The 23823-nt window shown below is 40.8% G+C and overlaps 1 protein-coding gene across 6 annotated transcripts in view; it reads right to left on the reverse strand.

The window, feature by feature from the left end:
- The window catches only part of PCDH15 (protocadherin related 15), a 1266541-nt gene that overhangs the window by 535013 nt on the left and 707705 nt on the right, over nt 1-23823 (reverse strand). For 4 of the 6 annotated variants that reach the window (XM_040362073.1, XM_040362072.1, XM_040362070.1 and 1 more), the window contains 2 exons: nt 18476-18496; nt 378-512 (listed from right to left, as the gene is read on the reverse strand). In XM_040362073.1, coding sequence (XP_040218007.1) covers nt 378-512; nt 18476-18496 — 156 coding nt within the window. The remainder of the gene's footprint in view (nt 1-377; nt 513-18475; nt 18497-23823) is intronic. The other 2 variants (XM_040362074.1, XM_040362071.1) reach the window with 1 other exon arrangement.

Here is a 23823-nt window from a genome sequence, read left to right on the forward strand (position 1 = left end):
CTCCTGTGTTTTCTTTTTTACCTACGTTTTGTTAGTAGTTTAGGAAGCTTGAGTAGATGATTTTCCTTGTTTCATTCTATTAACATGTTGTACAAAACCCTCCTGCATTGAAACTGTGTTTGCTGTGAAAAAAAGTGCAGGACAAATCTGTTTGGACTCTTCCTACATGTCCCTGTATCATGCATGGTTTACTGCTTCCAATACCAGTTGAGCCTATGCTTCTTACAACATATACAAATCTAAATGTGGGCAAATAACAAAAAATAGGATTTACCAATTTCCTTGATTTGTGAATCAATATACTCATCCCTTACAACATTGTGTGCTTTCAAATGATTAATAGGTGAATGTAACATGAGAAGCATGAAGGTACTTACCGAGAATTTATAAATCTGCTGACGCTCACGGTCAACTGGTTGAAGCAATGTGAGATGGCGAGTAATTCCAGATGAGGTTACTGCAAAAACGGTGCTGTAGTCTACCAAATATAAATAGAGCTGGGGATCTTTTGTCTTGTAAAGAAAAGAAAAGAAAATACATTTTGTGTCATTAAAACTAGAGTTTACAACTTTCAAAGCTTTTGCATATTTCAGGTGCACATAAATTAATGAACATTAATTTAATAAATTGGGGTTGATTTACTAAAGGGAAATCCACTCTGCACTATAAGTGCACTTGTAAGTGCAGTCACTGTAGATCTGAGGGGAAGCTCTAAAATTAGGGGAAGCTCTGCTGATTTTATCATCCAATCATGTGCAAGCAAACATTTCGTTTTTTATTTTCCGTGCTTGTTCTCTCTCTGATCTACAATGACTGCACTTGAAAGTGCACTTACAGTGAATTTGTAGTGCAAAGTGGATTTGCCTTTCGTAAATAATCCCCAGTGTGTCTTACTAGTGCTTAGATGCGGTGGCTACATTTGTTTTATTTTTATTCACCATATCTTTCTTTTTCTATATGGTGATAACTCACTTCCTATAGAGAAATGTCACTCTAGGCTGCTCACTTCTATATTGAAATACAGAATACTTACCCCTTTCCTCATATCATGTCCCCCTACAATCCATACCAGACCCGTATCCAAAGCACGCTACCCGGCCGGCCAGGAATGGGAGTGGGGACGAGCGAGCGCCCCCTCCCCTCCTGAGCCGTACCAGGCCACATGCCCTCAACATGGGGGGGTTGGGTGCTCTGGGGCAGGGGGGCGCACTGCGGGCCCCCCCACCCCAGAGCACCCTGTCCCCATGTTGATGAGGACAGGACCTCTTCCCGACAACCCTGGCCGTTGGTTGTCAGGGTCTGCGGGCGGGGGCTTATCGGAATCTGGGAGCCCCCTCAAATAAGGGGGCCCCCAGATACCGGCCCCCCACCCTAAGTGAATGGATATGGGGTACATCATACCCCTACCCATTCACCTGGAGGCAAAGTGATAGTTATTAAACACACAACACAAGGGTTTTTAAAATCATTTATTAGTCTGCTCCGGAGGCCCCCCCTGTCTTCTTTAGCTCTAATACCAGGGGGGCTTCTTCTTCCGCTCTTGGGGGGGTCTTCTCCTTCCGCTCTCCGGGGGGGTCTTCTCCGCTCTCCGGGGGGGTCTTCTCCTTCCGCTCTCCGGGGGGGTCTTCTCCGCTCTCCGGGGGTCTTCGCCTACCACGTGGGTACCTACCGGAGCATGATGGGACGGTGAGGCCTATATAAATGGGATGCAAGGCGCGCTTCCATCATTGCAGCGAGAAGAGGCGTTGGGTCAACATCGGAAGAAGGGAGAAGAAGAGAAGAAGATGACGTCACAGAAGTCCGCGCTGGCTGCCTGCTAGTAATTGAGCTAACACACGAAGATAGCAGGCAGCCAGCGCTGAAGAAGAAGGCACCGGACAGCTGGAGAAGAACCGGGGTGCGCCGAGTCAACAGCGGAGAGCGGCGAAGATAGAAGAAGACCCCCGGAGAGCGGAGAAGACCCCCCCGGAGAGTGGAAGGAGAAGACCCCCCCGGAGAGCGGAGAAGACCCCCCCGGAGAGCGGAAGGAGAAGACCCCCCCGAGAGCGGAAGAAGAAGCCCCCCTGGTATTAGAGCTAAAGAAGACAGGGGGGCTCCGGAGCAGACTAATAAATGATTTTAAAAACCCTTGTGTTGTGTGTTTAATAACTATCACTTTGCCTCCAGGTGAATGGGTAGGGGTACGATGTACCCCATATCCATTCACTTAGGGTGGGGGGCCGGTATCTGGGGGCCCCCTTATTTGAGGGGACTCCCAGATTCCGATAAGCCCCCGCCCGCAGACCCCGACAACCAACGGCCAGGGTTGTCGGGAAGAGGTCCTGTCCTCATCAACATGGGGACAGGGTGCTCTGGGGTGGGGGGGCCCGCAGTGCGCCCCCCTGCCCCAGAGCACCCAACCCCCCCATGTTGAGGGCATGCGGCCTGGTACGGCTCAGGAGGGGGGGGGCGCTCGCTCGTCCCCACTTCTTTCCTGACCGGCCGGGTAGCGTGCTTTGGATACGGGTCTGGTATGGATTGTAGGGGGACCCCCTACGTCGAATTTTCGGCGTAGGGGGGGTCTCCTTACAACCCATACCAGACCTAAGGGCCTGGTATGCTCCTGGGGGGGAACCCATGCCGGTTTTGATTTTACAAATTGCCGTGGAGTTCTCCCTCAGGAATGCATACCAAATGCCGTCGCTTGAATGTGCTTTTACATGGTGTTACTAACTTTCCACATTGTAAAACCAGCCCTAATTTTGCGCAAGCAAATCGGAACTTACGCAGAAACCACAATGCTTAACAGCTTTGTGGATCTGCTTAAGTCCTCATTTGCATACGCAAAGCGGCATTTCAATGAGAAATGCCCCCAGTGGCGGATGCGGTACTGCATCCTAAGATCTGACAGTGTAAGTGTCTTACACATGTCAGATCTTCTGCCTAACTTTGGAAAAATCCTTTTGAGGATCGTTTCCAAAGTTAGGCACAGAGATACGCAGGCTGAACAGCAGTTCCGCCTGCGTATCTCTTTTGAGAATTTGGCCCCATATGCCTGGCAAACAATATTATAACGTGGGTAGATCTTGTATAATGAGATGTTGTTATTAATATAAATTGTGTAGAAAACAACTACAGTATTTTATAACCTGTTAAATTTGTACATGACCTGGATGCTGTAGGAGTCAAGAATAGTCTTGAATATTTTAGGCCAATGGGATTTAGTTACAATAAGCTTCTAAAATATTAACCCATCTGCAATATTATAAGTAAATATTTTTAAATAAATAAAAAAAAAACATATTACTAGAAAGCTTAAACAATACATGACATGCCAAGGGTGGTGTATGCATCTAGGCTCCAAACAGCTAAATTGAAACCCTTACTGTTAAAGACATTTTGTGAAATCATTACTAAGGATGACAGGGGCTGGGCTGAACCTTCAGCTGAAGCAGAAAATAAGTAATTTAGCAGTGGTATTACTACTTCTATATGGGACAGCCTTCTGCTCAGGCTGGTTGTTAATGAGCCAGCAGCTGCCGGCACCCCACCAACCATGGTTATACCTGCCCATCCTATTCAGCTGTCATCCAGGGAATCCCAGCTAATGGGTGAGGGGATTGTGCAGTAAAAAGAAAACTGTGTGGGTCCTATAGCATCTTTGGGTCATTATAGATAAAATATGGTCTAGTCCATATTTGAAGAATGATGTCACTTGGAACTTGACAGACATTCTATCTGCGCAAATAAAAAGTTTCAATTAAGTTTCAAAATGGTGAGCTCTGGTAAATGCTGGGGTAAACACTGTTTGCACAGTGGAAGCACAGATACCATCCCTGTGGAGCCACAGTATATACAAGAGAAGCAATTAGAGAAACAGAAAGATGGCTGCTGTTGTGGCATTTTGAAAGAAGAGAAGGACATGGGGCAGGCCTGCAGATGTAGGTTTCATCCATCGCTAACCATGGGAGTTGTATATAGGTGAGGAAGAATAGTTGTTATCCTCCTTGACTCATATTCCTTTGACTCTGGCAACTTTTAGTGGGTGGGCTCATTCATGTTTCAGAGCCCACAAAAGGAACCTAGGTTTTGTGGCATCAAATTATTGGTTGGTAACCCTACTGGATCCACATTACAGAAGTAAAACCACAGACCTCGTCCTTTCCCCTTAGAAGGAGCAAAATATGAAACATCCAAAGGACATGCAGTAAAATAACCTGTTACAATCCTTTCCAGATGCTGCCAATGTTGTGTCTCACAGAAAATATGGCTTAGACCAGTGGTCTCAAAGTACCGGCCCGCGGGCCATTTGCGGCCCACGGACCAGTTATAAATGGCCCCCAGGCAGGGTGGAAGTGAGGGGAGCAAAAAAAAAAAAAAATATATATATTTTTTTTTTTTTAGCTGGCGCCATCTGGTGGTGAGCCGTTGGTATTACAAGTTATTACCACCAGATGTGAGCTGGCGCCATCTGGTGGTGAGCCGTTGGTATTACAAGTTAAGCATTACAAGTTAAACAGCAATTCTAATGTCATTTTACACTATTTTCACTGTCATCTTCTTCCCTCTAATTAGAACCCCCAAACATTATATATATTTTTTATCCTAACACCCTAGAGAATAAAATGGCGATCGTTGCAATACTTTCTGTTACGCCGTATTTGCGCAGCGGTCTTACAAGCGCACTTTTTTGGGAAAAAATTACACTTTTTTTAATTAAAAAATAAGACAACAGTAAAGTTATCCCCATTTTTTTTATATTATGAAAGATAATGTTACGCCGAGTAAATTCATACCCAACATGTCACGCTTTAAAATTGTGTCCGCTTGTGGAATGCCGACAAACTTTTTTACCCTTTAAAATCTTCATAGGCGACGTTTAAAAAAATCTACAGGTTGCATGTTTTAAGTTACTAGAATACTAGAGCTAGAATTATTGCTCTCACTCTACCAATCGCGGCGATAACTCACATGTGTGGTTTGAACACCGTTTACATATGCGGGCGCTGCTCACGTATGTGTTCGCTTCTGCGCGCAAGATTGTCGGGACGGGGTGCGTTTTCTGGCTCCTAACTTTTTTAGCTGGCTCCTAGATTCCAAGCAAATTTGTCAAACCCTGACTTACACCAGTGCTGGTGGTAATAATGCGCTCGCTGACACCAGTGCTGGGGGTTAATAATGTGTTCGCTGACACCAGTACTGTTGTTTTTGAAGTTTGAAAGTTTGCATGCGGCCCCCCATGGCATATGAAAACTTGTCTTGTGGCCCTCAGGTAATTTGAGTCTGAGACCCCTGGCTTAGACCCTGCTTTCATTGACAGGTTGGGCAGCAGTGGGGGTAGATACCAAAGCAAGGCATTCAAAAAAAAAATCTGCAATAAGCCCGCTAGGCTGTCTGGCAGCCAATATACTCTCTGAACATACATTTAGTGCTAGGGGGGCTTTGCCACAGACAAAAAAAGTCAGTCTAATCTTGGACACAGTTGACCAAGCCCCTACTGCTACAGATGCGGAAGATTACATTTTTGGGGGATTTTGTAACCCAGAGTATTTATTTTCAGTACCTCTTAAACCTCTTTTTTTTATCACTGCAGTCCTTAAATAAATCCATCATCCTGCCTCTGTTGCCATCTCCTTCTCCCATAAGCACAACCAGCTACTATTAACACCTCCTACAACTGTCACCACGATACTGTTAACATATACTGCCAGTGCTATAGGCCTTCAATTCATTACCATCTCATACTGGGCCCATTGCTATTGTTTGTTGCAATTGCACTTTCAATTTGGCACACCCAATTTTTCCACAGCTGTTTCCCTATTGCAAAGAATTTAATATTTTCAGGCAGGTAACATCCTGTGCTCTGCACCAATGTTTTTGTAGGATTATATATTTTTGGATATACAATATTATTTTAGATATACACCTTTTTAAAACAGCCTGGCCTAACAGTGATGCTTTAAATAGAAATCACCCATTCTCATTCGCTAACACCGAATTTTGTGGCCAAAAACATACTTTACATTTTGAAAGCTTATTTGTACACATGGCCTAGTATGTTATGGGGTAAATGTTTGCTTTACTACAATGAACAGGTTGACGGTATCTCCTAAAGAATGTTATATATTGTAAAGCATTTGTTGCTTTTTCATGTTGCTCTTTAAGCCTTTTTTAAAAGAGCTGTTCCCTGCCAAATGATTTATTTTTTTGTATTGGTACATGTCCCCAATGGCAGTGCCTAGCTACCCATGTCCCTTGACATTTAATTTCCTATTAGCCCAAACTTGAAAATTATGCCAAACCTGTTAATCAAACCAAAGCAGATTTGACCATCATTATTTACATTTTATATTTATTTCAGCTCAAATTAAATTGTGATGACACATTATTGTATGCCCTACGTAAGATAATCAGATGGATTTATGAAAATAGAAAATGTTGAGTTAATTATAAAGACCAAAAAGGATTATTTTATTCTTCTTTTTTGTTTGTTTTGTTTTGCAGTGTAGGTATACTGTATATTCTTATTCCAATAAACAATAAGAACAACTGTTTGTTAGTTGTTGTGAGCCACTGGTTTGATCTGAAGTTTTGCTTGTTCTGTGAAGGGCAATGGCAATAATACTAACATCTTCCTGTTCAGGCTGGTTGTTAGGGCACCCAAGGTCACCAGCATTCTAACAACCATATCCACTCACCTCAACTTCTCTGGCAAAGCATCTTGTACCCATGTTGACGAGGACAAGGACCTCTTCCTCCCAACCCTAGCCTGTGGTTGTGGGAGTCTGTGGACTGAGGGACTTAATGGGATCTTGAAACCCCCTTAAAAATAAGAATGCCCCTCATGGAAAATAAACAAAATGAAATGAAATGTGGTTGGTGGCGCTGCCTATATCTTGAAGGGTGATAAACCCAGATAGCTTTTCATAGGGTGTGCCTCTACTGGTATAAATAATGTGCATAATTGTAAAGCTTCCCTTATTAGCATACCATACTCATAATAAAGTGCAATACATGAAATAAGATTACACATCTCATAATTAAAGTACCATTAACTCTGGGCTTCATAAATGTACCAAAATATGTGCACTAACTCCCTTATCTGGTGGGGGGGGGGTTACACCTGTACCCTATAATAAATATATAATGAACGTGATTTAATGCTAAAAAACTTGCAATTACCATAAATTCATATAAACTAGATGTGAATAGTCCAAAAATTCATATGTGTTGTAGTCTGTAGAAAAAAATGCCCGGATTCACGTAGCACTTACGCCAACGTATCTTGAAATACACCGTGTAAGTGCACAAATGCGCCATCGTAAGTGCAAATATGCGCCGCCTGACTCTGAAAGCAAGATATGCCTGAAAATAGGCTTCATCCGACCAACGTAAGTTTCCTACGCCATCGTATCGTGGGCGCATATTTACGCTGGCCACAAGGGGCACTCCCATTGATTTACGCTTCCAATATGCAAATGAGTGAGATACACGATTCACGAACATACTTGCGCCCGGCGCATTAAAATATGCGTTTTACGTAAGTCGTACGTCATTTCATTTCATAGTTTATTTCCTAGCCCCCGATAGGGGACATAGTAGGGGAGACTGCAAACCTTTTGCTTTGTCCTAAGAGCGGATCTACACTTAGTTTATTACCTCATGTAAAAGAGTAAGGGGTACAAATGACCCATGACATAAATGCATCAACAATCAGATTGTCTAATGATGCAAAACCTTGTCAATCATAATGAGCGATACAGACTGGCAGCAAAAAAAATGCTGACACATCTGATCTTGACACTTACTGCAAATTTCCAATTCCCATCACTAAATGTAAACACAGGGGTGGAGTCTCCTGGGTGACATAATTGACATAATCCCTTACTCGTTTACATAGGGGCAGTGACTAAGTCGTCCTTATTTGTAGTGGGGGATTCCAAATTCTGATAAGCATTTCTGCCTGTAGACTCCCATAACCACTGGGCCAAGGTTGTGGTGAAGAGGCTTTGTCCTCATCAACATGATACAAGGTGCTTTGTTGGGGGGAGGTTCCCACTGGCAAAATACCCTCTCCTTGTTGAGGACATGGGGCTTGATTCGGGTCAGGAAGGGGCTGTGCCGATCCTGACCTCCCTGGGGCCCTAAGCAAAATGACATGTCACATTAAAGTTGAGAAGCGGGGGGCTGCCGAAAATTACATTTTACATTAAAGGTGAGAAGCGGGGGTGTTCTGCTGTCGGAAATTACATCTTACATTAAAGTGAGAAGCAGGGGGTGCTGACTTCTTACCTCTTCTCCCATGCAGCCAGCGAGTTTAGAAGTTTAGAAGCGGGGTGAGGGGCCAAAAATTACTTCTCACCAGGCGGGCCCTCCGTAGCTTTGTGGGGCCCTAAGTGGCTTGCCTAGTGAGCATATAGGGCGGATCGGCCATGGGAAGGGGCCAAACACCTGCCTGACTGCATGCTCAGATATTTGTCTGGGGGGGGCACCCTTTTTTTTTGTTTTTTTTTGGTGGGGTACCATACCAGACCTTCATCAAGGATAAGGTTGTGGTATGTATTTTTAGGGGGAACCACGTAACTTTTATTTTGCATTGGGTAACCCCTAACATTCAAAAAAAAGGTCTAGTATAGATAAAGGAAATTCTCTTTTTTTTTCTCATATATATATATATATATATATATATATATATATATATATATATATATATATATATATATATATATATATATATATATATATATTGCTTTCTGTTTGACAATCTCTTATTTTCAAACATTCAGTTTCCATAAACTTTATTGGAGTTTGGATTCAGCACCCAGATTTCACTAATGTTCTGCCAACCTGACTCAAACTGAACTATGTACATTCAGCTCAGCGCTAGTTACCAATAGAGATGACAACTATAACGTTTGCCTTACATTTAGTTTTCACTAGTTTATTTAGCAAGGAGTTAAAGGGGAGTTCCACCCACAATTTCACTTTTTAAATATAAATACCCCTGTAATACACAAGCTTAATGTATTCTAGTAAAGTTAGTCTGTAAGCTAAGGTCCGTTTTGTTAGGTTGTTACAGCATTTAGATAGTTTATAATCTAGAAATAGACCGTGGCCATCTTAAGTTTGGGCATCATGAAGCCAGACTGTATGACTTCCTGGATTTCAGCTTTGCATATCTCGCACATGCTCAGTGCACAAGCAATGTAATAGGTTTCAGTCAGGTTTGCAAGGACTACTGGGAAACATGATGCCTATCCCAGAAACCCTTGCAAATAGCCTAGGCAAATAAGGAGGAGGAAGTAATGACTACAAAATAAAGGTATTTACAAGCAACAAATTAAATAAAAATTGTCCATTCTGAACGCTATGAGATTAGAGCATGCAGCACAGACAAACATAAAAAAATGGGTGGAACTCCACTTTAAGAGAAAAACATTGGGAATTGAAGGACTGTAAAAACACTGAGTTATCTATTGAATCTTATATCCTCTTGTTTTGCTTAGTTTTATAAAAAAAATATTAATTCATACATTATCCCTCAACATTTTAGCTTAATTATTATTTTTCAAATGATAGAAATATATTGTTCTTATATATTTAATATATTTAATCAGTAACCAACAGCTTTCTTATTTCACCACTTCATAACATGCCAGCCACCCCAATTAATTTTAATGAATTGATTTTTTGAGACAAGAAGCTGGTAGTGGATTTGACAAACTTCCAATGGATGAGTACTTAAATGTTGCTTTGACTCTGTTAACTAATGATCACTGAAGCTGTAATCAAGATGACAGCATTTGAGATCTATTAAGCAATGCAATGAAATAAAACTGCATGGCAAAAAAAAAAAAAATGTTTTAATGTTTTGCTTACGCCTAAAAAGTTACAAAAATAAATAATTATGTTAATTACTCTGCTAAACAACAATCAAATGAGCACATTTTCCTGGTTGCACACAGCATTCTCATTTTCCTAATCATGTCTTAGAAAAATAGGGAATACAAATATAATTTTGAACTGCTGTTTCAAAATTGAATATAACCAAATCTATGGTAGTTTATTCCTGCCCCTATCTGCCCCTATCTTGCCCAGGGAAATGGAAAAATGGATGGCTGCACACCAAGGTACTGGAAGGTCCCTTTTTTCTTGAGTTAATAAAACATGAGATGACACCATATGATGGTAGCCATTACAGATGCAAGTGGACGTGTTTTATGAGTCTTTTGAGTCTTATGAGTAAGCACAGTGACTGTGTGAAACATGTCTACCTGCAATTGTATTTGCTACCATCCTGTGGTGTCACCTCATGTTTTATTAATTCAAGAATAAAGGGACTTTTCAGTACCTTGGTATGCAGCCATCCATTTTTCTATTGTAGGCGAGCCAAGGCTTGTAAACGTGGGAGGAGTCCTTTCCCCACCTCATCTGCTATCCATTACTCTCCGGGAGTGGAGTTTCATTTTCCTGTTGTTTTCCCAGGGAAACATACACTACAAGATAGGCATGTGCAAAAGGGAAAAATTTGTTTCGTTTTAATTCGTTATTTAATTAATTTCGTTAAGTTAGATTCGTTACATGTGTTAAATTCGTTTTCGGACTTCGTTCGTTTTCGACCGAATTTCGAAAAATCCGGTCAAATTCGAAAATATTTCGACCGTTTTCGGAATTCGTTCGTTTTCGACCGAATTTTGAAAAATCCGGTCAAATTCGAAAATATTTTGACCGGATTAGAAAACAAATAGTCTCTTTTCGAATATAATTTATTTTCGAATTCGATTAGAATTTTTTCTTTTTTTTTTTTTCGAATTCCGATCAAATTTTTTTTTTTTTTTCGAATTCCGATCGAATTTCGTCCGCGGGTTTTCGATTCGGTCGGATTCGGTAAATTCATTAATATTGCAATTCGGGAATTCGTATGCATCCGAATGTCCGAATAATGAAAAATTTGTCCAAATTTCGATTCGGAACGAAACAAAATGCACATGCCTACTACAAGACGGTTTATTGAATTGTGAAAGATTGGGATATGCAGCTTTATACTGTAGCCCCTGTCCTCCCTAAGGATCACACACTATCTAGTGTAGAGCAAAAGAGGGCTAATAGAAATGTATAATTTCCTTTACATTGAAGGGATATTACCTGATATCCCTCCAAGTGTTTGACAGAGCCTGTGGAAGTGGGATATTTGAAACCCTTATACCACACCATGACATAACTGTTGAGACATAACTATTTTTCAGAGTAGGGTGATAAAGCCAATGTTATACTATGAAGCAAGTACATTGCAGATCTGTAATTAGGCCATGTGTGACAACATAATGTTGCACATTTAATACTTTGTTAATACATTTGTATAATTTTAATAGTAGTGTATATTATTATATGTATATTTTTAGGTACATATAAAGTAAAATTTTGAGTGTGATTTTTTTTTTAATTACAGGAATGTTGGTGTCTGTGTGGTTCTGGCAGTATATATTTATACTGTGCCTATTTAAAAAATATTAATGTTTTTCACTATATTTAGCATGTTGTAACAATATGATATTTATCAACATATTTTGAACCTTGTAGGGAGTATTTATAAAGAAAATTTCTATTCGGGTTCATATCTAATATTCTGTTACAGTCAGCGATGTCCCTGGTAACCCCTTTTCCTTAAACAGGAGAAAGAAGAAGGCTAATTTGTGCATGGCTGAATATGTGAATATGTGAATGAACCCTTTTAGCTGTTCACCAGGAAGAAGCTGGCTACTCTGTACTGGGGATGCCGAAGAGCATAATAGGGCACTGTAGTGATATACTGTATGAGCAATCAAAGTATTCAGAGGGGGACTTCTGGATTGTTTGATTCACACCCAGATGGATGTCAGTAATGATTAGAGACAGCCAATGTATGTTTGTATTTTTAAAACAAAATATTGTATATAAAAATGAATTCACAGACATAGACATAGTTGGGCTTGTCATAAATATGCTCTTTCCTCAATAAGACTTGAGCCAAAGACAACCCCATCAGTAAGATTGTAAGCCAACATTGGAAAAAACCAACCCTGCAGCATGAGTCCCTCTGGCTAAGGCAATTTAAGGAAGAACCTCCCCTTTATCAGAGCCTGCCCACCATTCACTATAGATATGTATGTATAATCTCTCACCACTGCTATAATAGAATAGAATCTTTTCAGCACCTGGCATTTGGACCTCTAAAGGCCGCGTACACACGGTCGGACAAAACCGATGAGAATGGTCCGACGGACCGTTTTCATCGGTTCACCGCTGAAGTGGCCTGATGGTCTGATGTGTGTACACACCATCAGTTCAAAATCCGATCAGGTCAGAACGCGGTGACGTAAAACACACGACATGTCTGACCGTGTGTACGTAGCCTTAATGTCAGCCCCCTTTAGCACCGATGGCCAGTGGCCTAATTTGGAGACCTATTTATACCTCCCACTTTTGGCACTCTGTGGTGACCTGTGGTGATCAGCAAAAACAGTTTCCCTTTAAAATAAGAGTCAGTGAACTCCCCTCATTACTGTGATATAGAGGGAAGTTCCCCAATACATTGGAAGCCAGTGAAAAAGTACCCTTGTTATACTAGTAATCAATAAAAAAAGTACCCTATTTAGAGTGGTTGTACTAGTATTTTGTGGAGAACTGCCCCGTTACATTGATGTTTGGAAGCCAATGAATCATAGTGGCAGTATCAAATAAACAAGCAATATATATATTTACACTCCTGGGGACATCATCCCATAATAATCAAAGGCAAAAGGGAAGCAAGTAAACAGGATTTAATATAAACCATTGGGAATGAATGTATGAAAAAAAGAATTGTAAAATACAATAAAAATCTATCACTGTTTATTACAAAAAGGTCATATATAAAATATGTTTATTGGTTATTTTATATATGAACTTTTGTAATAAAAACTGCAAGATTTTAATTGTATTTTACAATCTTGTCCAATCTTGTGGATGGAAATCAACAATAAAAAAACAATGTAGTGAAAAATATAGATTTAAATGCACAGTACCATGATAGGATCAGCAATATAAACATACTGTATAGGTAAAAATGTAATAGTTCAGTGCAAAGATGTGCACAAAAATGTGGTGTTGACTTCAAAAATTAAGCGGTGATGCAGTACAGTGCTCCAGAATCATCCAACACACCCCTGTGAAATGAACACTCACCTGAAAAGCTGTCTGCATCCTATTACAATAAGTTCACCTTCCTCTAATACCACTTTCCCAAGGTCAGAGATGACCTGTTTTGTGTTCCAAATATCTTGTGCCAGCTGATGTCACCTCCTTGTATACCAATATTTCCCATACGGATGGGATGGAATAAGTCAGTCATGTTTTGACAAAAGCTGACTATATTCCGTCTCCACAGAGAGACTTTATTCTTCAACTTCTTGATTTTGAAATATCCATTAATTACTTTTAGTTCAACAAACATTTTTTTTCTACAAATTAACCGCTTAAGCCCCGGACCATTTTGCAGCTAAATGCCCAGGCCAGGTTTTGCGATTCGGGACTGCGTCGCTTTAACAGACAATTGCGCGGTCGTGCGACGTGGCTCCCAAACAAAATTGGCGTCCTTTTTTCCCCACAAATAGAGCTTTCTTTTGGTGGTATTTGATCACCTCTGCGGTTTTTATTTTTTGCGCTATAAACAAAAATAGAGCGACAATTTTGAAAAAAATTCAATATTTTTTACTTTTTGCTATAATAAAAATCCCCCAAAAACATATATAACATTTTTTTTTTCCTCAGTTTAGGCCGATACGTATTCTTCTACCTATTTTTGGTAAAAAAAATCGCAATAAGCGTTTATCGATTGGTTTGCGCAAGATTTATAGTGTTTACAAAATAGGGGATAGTTTTATTGCATTTTTATTAATTTTTTTTTTTTACTACTATTGGCGGTGATCAGTGATTTTTTTCGTGACTGCGACATTATGGCAGACACTTCGGACAATTTTGACACATTTTTGGGACCATTGTCATTTTCACAGCAAAAAATGCATTTAAATTGCATTCTTTATTGTGAAAATGACAGTTGCAGTTTGGGAGTTAAACACAGGGGGCGCTGTAGGAGTTAAGGATCACTGTGTGTGTGTTTACAACTGTAGGGGGGTGTGGCTGTAGGATGGACGTCATCGATCGAGTCTCCCTATATAAGGGATCACTCGATCGATGCGCCGCCACAGTGAAGCACGGGGAAGCCGTGTTTACATACGGCTCTCCCCGTTCTTCAGCTCCGGGGAGCGATCGCGACGGAGCGGCTAAAAACAAATAGCCGCGCCGTCGTCCCGGATCGCTCCCCGAGGGATCCCGCCCGCCGCACGCAGCGCAGGGGTCCCGATCGGACCCCCCACCCGCTAGAAGGCAAGGGCGTATATATACGCCCATCTGCCTGTCCGTGCCATTGTGCGGACGTATATAGGCGTGCGGCGGGCGTTAAGTGGTTAAGGGTGTGGTGATGGGCGCTAAATTTGCACCCAGTCTAGCCAACCAGTTCAAGTCCCTTTGGGAACTATTGGCGACTTTGTTATAAAATATATATTGACGACATCCTCCTGATCTGGAGGGGCAGCAAACACAAATGTATACAACTATTGAATGACAACCCTAACAATATTGAGCTGTCCTATACCAAATAATTATACTTCCTCAACTTAAAATTTATGGTAGAGGAAGGTGGTATTACTACTAAATGGTTTTTCAGGAGTACTGATAGAAATACAGTAGCTATATCCCCCTCTATAGCTGCCATAGCCCTATCTGGCTAAAGAATATCCCTAAGGGACAGTTTGTCCGAAATATGGAGGAACTGCTCTGATTAATCAGAATAGTTTTCACAGAGTAGCATTCTCAAGGACAGATTCCTGCAAAAGGGTTGTATTGAGACTGAACTAGATGTGTTGGTCCAGCAGGTAACACAGTTTGGCAGACCTACGCTTCTTGTAAATAGGAATAATAGTACCACACCAAATCTTTCTTGCCCTTTTATTACCAGTTTCTCCATGCAACATTGGCAGTTTAAGAGAATCATCAAATGTCACTGGGATATCCTTAAGCAGGATTCTTCCCTTAAACAAATCCTTCCAGACTACCCTCAAATAGATTTAGGGGGGGCCCAAATCTGAGGGATAAGATTGCACCTAATGTCATTAATCTCCCACAATAAGTTGAATTATTTGGCAACATGAAAGGCTTTTACCCATGTAGTAAGTGTGTCATGTGAGGTGTTAGTGGACATAGACGTAAAAAGCAGATGGAATTTACCTTCACCATAACAGGTAGACAATATGAGCTTGATAAATGTATTTCCTGTGATTCTACCCATGTTGTGTACCTTTTAGAATGTACCTGTGGGAAACAGTACATGGGTACATGGTAGTTTAAGGGACATGCTAAGAGAGCACGTCTGCAATATCAGATGTGGAAATAAACATCATAGTCTCTCGTCACACTTCAGAAAGTACCATGCCAGAAACTCTAAAGATTTGAAATTTGCTGGTATTGCTAAAGAAAAATTACAATGGAGAGGTTGTAACAAAAAACAAGAGGTATCCAAGTTAGAAGTTTGATGGATACATGAATTATGCTGTCATTCCCCCTCAGGACATAATATTAAGTGGGATATCAACAGCTTCATTGCTAAAAAATTGATCTGTTGCTGTCTATCTTTAGACATAGGTGCCCTACGAATGTGTGTGTTTTTATATATTTTTATGCATTCTTCTGTATTAATATATTTTACTTTGGCGGATCATTACTGCTCATTGTCTGTGATGTCTGATTTTTAGATTTTCCAAGTAGTTTTGAAAAATAGGCTCGGGGCTAAAGTGGTTAATCTAATTTTAATGCAGGATATTGATTTAAAAGTGGAGCTGCAGAAGAGCTAATATGGTAACACAGTACCTGGCACTTTCATAAATGCTGGCTACGCTCACCTCCTCAGCTATATCACGCCAGCTGCCAATACTTGGAACTGCCATTTAGGCTCAGTTCACACCAGATGCAGTGTGCATTCACAGCAAATTCACTGCAAATCCACAGCGCATCTAAATCGCAAACCTGTTCATGCGATTGGATTGAGGAGTGTATGTTAAGTTAACGATACCCTGCAATCAGTTTGCAAAATGCAGCACGATTTGCAGAATCAGATCGCATGTGAACACCCATGTGATACGATTTTGTTGCGGACAAAAATAGGGTGCTGCACGAGTTTGGTCCGAATGTCACGATAATTCACATTGCACAGACATTGCATGTAATCAGCACATTTTCTGTCGGTACCCCTCTCGAGACTCGACTCTGGATCCGCCCCTAACTAGAATTGGATAATCTTTGGAGGTATATGGCTTGTGGTATGCTTCCATCTGCAAAAACGATCTGCCAACATTATTTGCTGGTTCCTCTAGATCTGATAATTTTTTTAACCACTTCCGGCCACCGTATGTGTATAAAAGTCCAAAGACAGGAAGGGTGATATATTGGTCATCTCTGTAGCAATTTATTAAATTATTATTAGCAATTATTAAAGAGCCCCTGTTCCCCTGTGCTCCAGCGCAAATGCGAACATGCTCGTAGGTCCCAAGTGCATATGTAAACGGTGATCGCACCACAGATGTGAGGGATCACCATGAACATCAGTGAGAGCAATAATTTTCCAGTGCAACTCTAAACTGGTAACCTGTAAGGTCTTTTAAATCAATGCCTATGGAGATTTTTTATTACCCTAATTTGGCACTGTGCCACTGGCAAGCACAATTTTAAATGACATGTTTGGTATCTATTTACTCCACATAACATCATCTTTTCACTTCTGTCATTCCTTGGAAGTCAGGTGGAACATGATTAGCGTGTCTGCTTGATTCTATAAGCCTGTTTTATCGACATTTTCGTAAGTGCATTTTTTAGCTGTGATACAATACATTTTTGAGGAGCCTTTCTTTTTCTTCTCGAATATATGATATACCATATCTTTGCCTGGTGGGTGTGCAACTTCTTGGGCCGGTGACCTGGAGATCATTTCTGCTTGACATGCTGGTTATGACTACCTGTAATGTTTGGTGAGTAGGATGTTTGCCTAGGGGCTGGTGGAAGAAAGCACTGATTTCACATTTATTTTGATGGACTTGTATATAAGATATCACTATCACTTAGCTGGAGACATCTGATGGAGGTGTATGGACATTGCACATTAATACATTTATAATGTTCCATATATGTTTGTTTTGATGGTTTTAGTTCCTTTTATATATTTTATATTTTACCAGTTTGGTTATTATAATACGTTTTTGTTCCTTTAAATTCATTAAAGAGGAAGTAAACCCTCTTTTTTCCCCAGCAAAGTAAAAGCTTAATGGGCTAGTATTGCATTATGTGCCACTTACCTGCAAACAAAGCCTGCGATGTCCCCTCTGGTGGCTGCATCCATCTTTGCCCCTCTTCCTTCCAGGGCCATGCACTTCGGCTCTGTGACTGGCTGCAGTTGCGTGATGTCACTCCCACGCATGCGAGCGGGAGCCATCAGTCATGGTACTTGCTAGTGAAAAAACGACATGGAAGGCAGTTTCTTCACAGCGCATGCGCCAATGACATTGGCACACTACAAGTAAAATATCTCCTAAATGGCGCACATTTAGGAGATATTTACAGTACCTAGAGGTAAGCTTTATTATAGGCTTACCTCTAAGTACAACTTCCGCATTGGGAGTATACAACCACTTTTGAAAAACTGCTGCACAAATATGACATAATTATGACATAAAAAAGGCAAATTCCACCATTTCATTTTCTAGGGCCTCTGCTTAAAAATATATAATATTTAGATTGTTCTAATTAGTTTTCTATCAAAAAAAAATGTTGTTTACATGTATGAGAGGAATGTCAGAATTGCCCAGGACAGGACGTAATGATGTAATAGTTTAGGATGTACAACAAAGACCAGATGACAAACAGTCAACTTGTTTTCAATGCAGATACTGGGGGTTGTAGTAAAACACATGCACCCAATAATAGTATAGTGCATTAAAATAAGCTTGTACATAAATAAATAATGACAATGAAATGAGATCAAAACACTTCCCCTGAATCAGCAAAGCCTATTAAACTTAATGACTAGAAAAAAAATGCCTGGTGAATATAGGGAATGTAGCTACAAGCATCACACATATTGAAGCAAAACATAACACATGAATGAGTTCATTGTTCTGTGTAGTAACTGTTTTTGTAAATTACAGCATGTGTTTTAATTACATTAGCATAGAATAAACACCACACAGTAAAATAGACATGAGAGTAATTTACAGAAACTAATGTTTAACAATGGTTTAGAAAACATTCTAAAATGCATGCATAGTATTATTTTACAATAAAAGATGGAAAAGCAAACAAGGGGATCTTAGTAAGTGTCACACTCCAAGCCATGCAAGATTTTTTTTTTTAAAAGTCACTCTTGCATACATACTGGAATTGCATCTGGAGCCAGCTAAAAGCAAAACAAAGGGTTATGAGCATTACAAAAAACAAAACAAAAAAAAAACACAAGCGCACACATGGCACAATACACAAATTTTAACATGAGTTAAACATAGGATACAACATGATTTCCAGGGACAGAGTGTGCAGTGACAGAGTGTACCTGGTGCTCCTGTCAGGATTTTCAACACTGGGGTTGAATCACACTGAGTGGGTCTGCTCGAGAAGCATGAACTGGGATTGCAGCAATAAAGTGATACTAAACTTTCAGTTTTCAAAGCACTTTTAGCAGATGATTTAATCACACGCAACTCCTTTACCTTTTAATTCTTACCTATGTTTCAATTTAAGCTAGTGCCATGAGCTCTGCTTCTAGTTTCAGTGTGACTCCTTTCTCCTGCAGCTTCCTATAGAGCCACCTTTGCATGCAGGGACTGGAGATGTGACATACCTGTACATTCCCATAGTGTAGGATGGCAAAGCATGAATCTGCTCCCCTTTCCTCCTCATCTCTCCATACTATGGGGGTTATTTACAAAAGGCAAATCCACTTTGCACTACAAGTGCAAACTAAAAGTGCAAAGTGCACTTGAAATTGCACTTAAAATGCACTTGGAAGTGCAGTCGCTGTAAATCTGAGGGGTAAATCTGAAATGAGGGGAAGACCTGCTGATTTTATTATCCAATCATGTGCAAGCTAAAATGCTGTTTTTTATGTTCCTTGCATGTACCCCTCAGATTTACAGTGACTTCTGCTTTCTGCCTTCTGCTTTCCTGCTCACAAACCCCTTTAGAATCTACACCAGGGGTCTCCAAACTTGTTAAACAAAGGGCCAGTTTAATATCCGCCAGAAATTAGGAGGGCCGAACTGTGGTCACCGAGAGTAAAAAGTATCCTGGCATCAGTGGGAGTAAACAATGCATCTTTGGTATTAAGGGGTGAAATGGTGCCTTATCACTGGTTTCAGTGGGATTAATAGTGCCCCATTGTGGGTGTAAGTTTGAGGACTAGTGTACCATCATTGGTGTCAATGGGATTAATAGTACCCCATTGTTGATGTCAGTTTGAGGAACAAAGCCCCATTATTGGTGTCAATGGAAGAAATAGTCCCCTATGGTTGGGGTTAGTGGGATTAATAGTGCCCCATCACTGATGTCAATAGAAGAAATGATGCCCCATCATTGGTATCAGAGGGAAGAATAGTGTCTTGTATCATTGGAAGAAGAAGTACCCCAAGGGCCGGATAAAGGCAAGCAAAGGGCCGCATTCGGCCCCAGGGCCACATTTTTAAGACCCCTGATCTACACTATGCTGTACACATGCATAGGAGTTATAGTACCCCATGCCGTCTTTTCAAAACCCATAAGAAAAATAGAAGAGTGTGGGTTTTATTTTTGTTGAGGGGTGGTAGAGGTGTAGTTTTATGTTTGTACCAAGCATGTTTACATTCAGACAAAGACCAAGCAAAGATGTAATTGGTAGACATGTGCAGAGTGAAAAAAAAACTGTTCTGTTTCCTTATTTATGTAGCGGACTGGTCCTGTAGGGCAGGCGCTGCTTTAAATTTAAAAGGGAGTCTGAGTGTTAGTTGACTCAGACACGTATCATTTTGGCTAAATTTGGCTTTTGTTTCAGCCGTGAATACCTGACAAGCATATCTAAATATGCTTGTCATATTATTCTTTTAACTTTATTCTTTGCAACACTTAAATCTTAACAATTGAAGACCCACACACCATCTTAGAGTTACAGTGATTTCCTGCTATAAAAATATGTACAGAATAGATGCAAAAAATGTAGTCACCTCAATATGATGGTGAGCTAAAAGAGAGCCCATCGCCACACCTCACTTTTACAAGTGGATGTAAATCCTCACATATACCCAGTGAAGTGAACAGCCTCAGATGATACACAGAGATGAAACAAATCTTCCTATATAAGTTTTATTTGTACAGTATATCTGCATTCTTCAGCTATCGTATCTTGTTAAAACCGTGAACATCATGTTAAAAAAAAAATCTTCCTGTTCCACCACTGGGTGTGGAGTCTTGTCATACACTGTGCAACAGCTCATTGGAGGAAAGGCGCACACCCCTACACATAGGTAGAGGAATGAAGAATCATTCAGAGCTGTGCTGTGAATAGACAAGCTCTCTGCTTATCTATCTCTATGCACCCCCCCCAGACACTCTTTTCCATCTGCTTTTATCTCCTGTGTTGGAAAACTTGTTAGAAGTTATCATGCTGATAAAAGAGGAATGGAGCAGCAGATATATGTGTTTAAGTCAGATTTCCTGAATTAGGTTTACATTAAGGTGACCAGATTTTTAAAATGAAATACGGGGACATATATATTTTCTTTTACTAGTATTGGTGGCAATCAGCGACTCTCTGCCCGCCGCTAACCCGCCTCACAGCCTGTCAAGTCTTAGTCTCCGGGCCCAGGCTACTACTGGGTGGGGAGCGGAGGAAGATCACTCTGCCAGTGAAGGCAAGGAGATAAGCAGGCAGGCGGCTGGCCGGGACTTGAGCCAAGGCAGAAGAACATGCGAGCGGAGCTGAATGGGTACGCACCCGAAACTGAAGAAATATTCCCTCCGCTCCGACCAGCACATGATCATCAGAAAGGGGCACATATAATGGAAAAAATACACCCCCCTATGCAAGTAGGAGCGGCAGAGCAGGGGGGGGGGTGTAATTCAGATTTTGTTTTTAATTCTGCATTTTGAAATTGCCCCAGCCCCTGTTCAAATCCAATCTGGGGCCAAAACCGGGGACAGACTTGGTCTGTGGACAGTGTGCTCAATACGGGGACTGTCCCTGGAAACCGGGGATGTCTGGTCACCCTAGTTTACATCCACGATAAAACACTTGCAGTAGTAGATAATAACATCTAATACCATAGATCTGTGAATTTTGCAGGGATTCCTTACTTTCTGGAAGTCATAATTTCCTGTATGCCACATCTCTATGCATGCTTCAGCTTTCGCTCTTCACTCCTCCACCACACCATATACCCTGCATGTCACTTGTGTATTTGTGTACATTCACTGTCAGCTTCAGTAATATGAAACAACATTGAGCTGGGAGATAGCTGCAGCAGCAAGAGCCAGTCAGTAAACGTAAATGGTACTGAGATAGGATATTAAAAATTCCTACTGTGGGATCCCAATGTGTGAGTCCTACAATCAACTTTGTGACACATGAGACAACATATGGCTGATTGTGTTGTATCATATGTTCAAATTAAGTTGCTTGGGTTTCCTTATGATTAGAACAGAATTGAGAGCCTCACCAATTACTTGGACATCACAACTATTGAATGTAGTTTAGTGTTTTACAGAAAGTACCCCCTTCCTGACCAGGTAATTTTTTGCGATATGGCACTGTGTAATTTTAACTTACAATTGCGTAGTCGTGCAATACTGTACCCAAACAAAATGTATGTCCTTTTTTCCCACAAATAGAGCTTTCTTTTGGTGATATTTTTGCGCTATAAACAAAAGAAGAGTGACAATTTGGAAAAAAACACAACGTCTTTAACTTTTTTCTATAATATGCCATATTTAAAAAAAAAAAAAAAAAAAAAAATTTTCCTCAGTTTAGGCCGATATGTATTCTTCTACATTTTGGTAAAAAAATTGCAATAAGGGTATATTGAATAGTTTGCCTAAAAGTTATAGGGTCTACAAAAAAGGGGATAGATTTATGGCATTTTTATTATTATTTTTTTTAAATAGTAATGGCGGTGATCAGCGGACACTTTTGACACATTTTTGGGACCACTGACATTTATACAGCAATCAGTGCTAAAAATGCAGTGATTACTCTATAAATGTCACTGGCAGAGAAGGGGTTAACACTAGGGGGCGATCAAGGGGTTAACTGTGTGGGTGTGTTCTAACTGTGGGGGGATGGGACCGACTAGGGGAGGAGACCGATCATGTGTTCATACTCACTATGAACACACGATCGGTCTCCTCTTCCCTAAGAGAACCAGGATTTGTGTTTACACTCACAGATCTCGGTTCTCGCCCTGTCACAAGTGATCCTGGCTCCCCAGTGGTCACCGTCCCCGCTGGGCACTTGCATAGGCTCTGGGGACATGCTGTGGGTGCACCTCCTACATCCTACAGCGTCTTAAAGGGCCAACATACAGATATGACGGCTCGCCCAGGAGAGCCAACCTGCCGGCTGGTTCCGGAAGCTGTTAAAATTCAACACGTTTTGGCCCAATTAAAAGCTGTTTTTGCACAAATCCTTAATAGTTTAGACATAAGCAAAGAAAATGGAACAGCCTCTTCTACTGGCAACAACCCTGCATGCACTGACAAGCTCAGAAGCCGCAAGCAGAAATCAAACAGTGGTAACAGCAGATAACCTTCCTAAGAAAAAATATTAACTGTAGCAATTGTCTATCAACCAGAGGGAAATGTATCCTCCAATAACCTAATGCACAAAATGATCAGTCAGTTGATCTTCTACTGGGGAGTTCAAAAGCAATCCAAGAGGGAAAAAAGAGGGGTAGATGTTTCCAAGGCTAGGCAAAAGCATCATAGCATTACCAGGTCACCCATCCACTTGTAGGACCTGGCCTTTAAAGCTGGCATCTGCCGATTATGTGACAGCCACACATTAAAACTTGGGGAATGTGCAAATCAAAAAAGCTTAGCTGCCAAACGTACCAGGACAATTTTTGCCTGGTGCTGAAAGGCCCAGAAGACAATTACTGACCATGAAGGTAGTTACAGGGAACAAACATTTTAGTCCTTGCAAGGAAGATGTGCAAAATAATCAGGCAAATCCAATTAGAAAATGTTGCACTGGATACAGAGGATCTCTTGTGTAGGCCATTCAGAATAGCAAAGAATACATCTTAGAAAGTCAACTATTGCTGGAAGGCAAGGTCCTGATCAGGTTAGGAGGGCTGTAGATCTGATCTCTATATTGAACTCGGGTTGGACTGGTGATACTAATCAAAGGGGAATGCTTCTTTCTATAGATCTTCAGAAAGCATTTGACTCAGTATCATGGCCATTCATGTTCGGAGTGATGGAACGTTGGGGGTTTGGCACGAAATTTCTTGGAGTATTATCTGCACTTTACTCTCACCCTAAAGCTAATATACGCTTTCAGGGTATTTTTTCGGAACCTATTGAGATTCATAGGGGTACTAGGCAGGGCTGCCCTTTATCTCCCCTGATATTTGCAATAGTTATGGAATCCCTGGCTATAGCTATTCGTGAAAACTCAAATATCAGGGGAGTTAGATGTGCCAAAATGGAGCATAAATGTGCCTTATTTGCAGATGACCTTTTACTGTTTTTGACCGATCC

The sequence above is a fragment of the Rana temporaria genome, chromosome 8 (genome assembly GCF_905171775.1).
Source record: "Rana temporaria chromosome 8, aRanTem1.1, whole genome shotgun sequence".
Classification (NCBI taxonomy): Eukaryota; Metazoa; Chordata; class Amphibia; order Anura; family Ranidae; genus Rana; species Rana temporaria.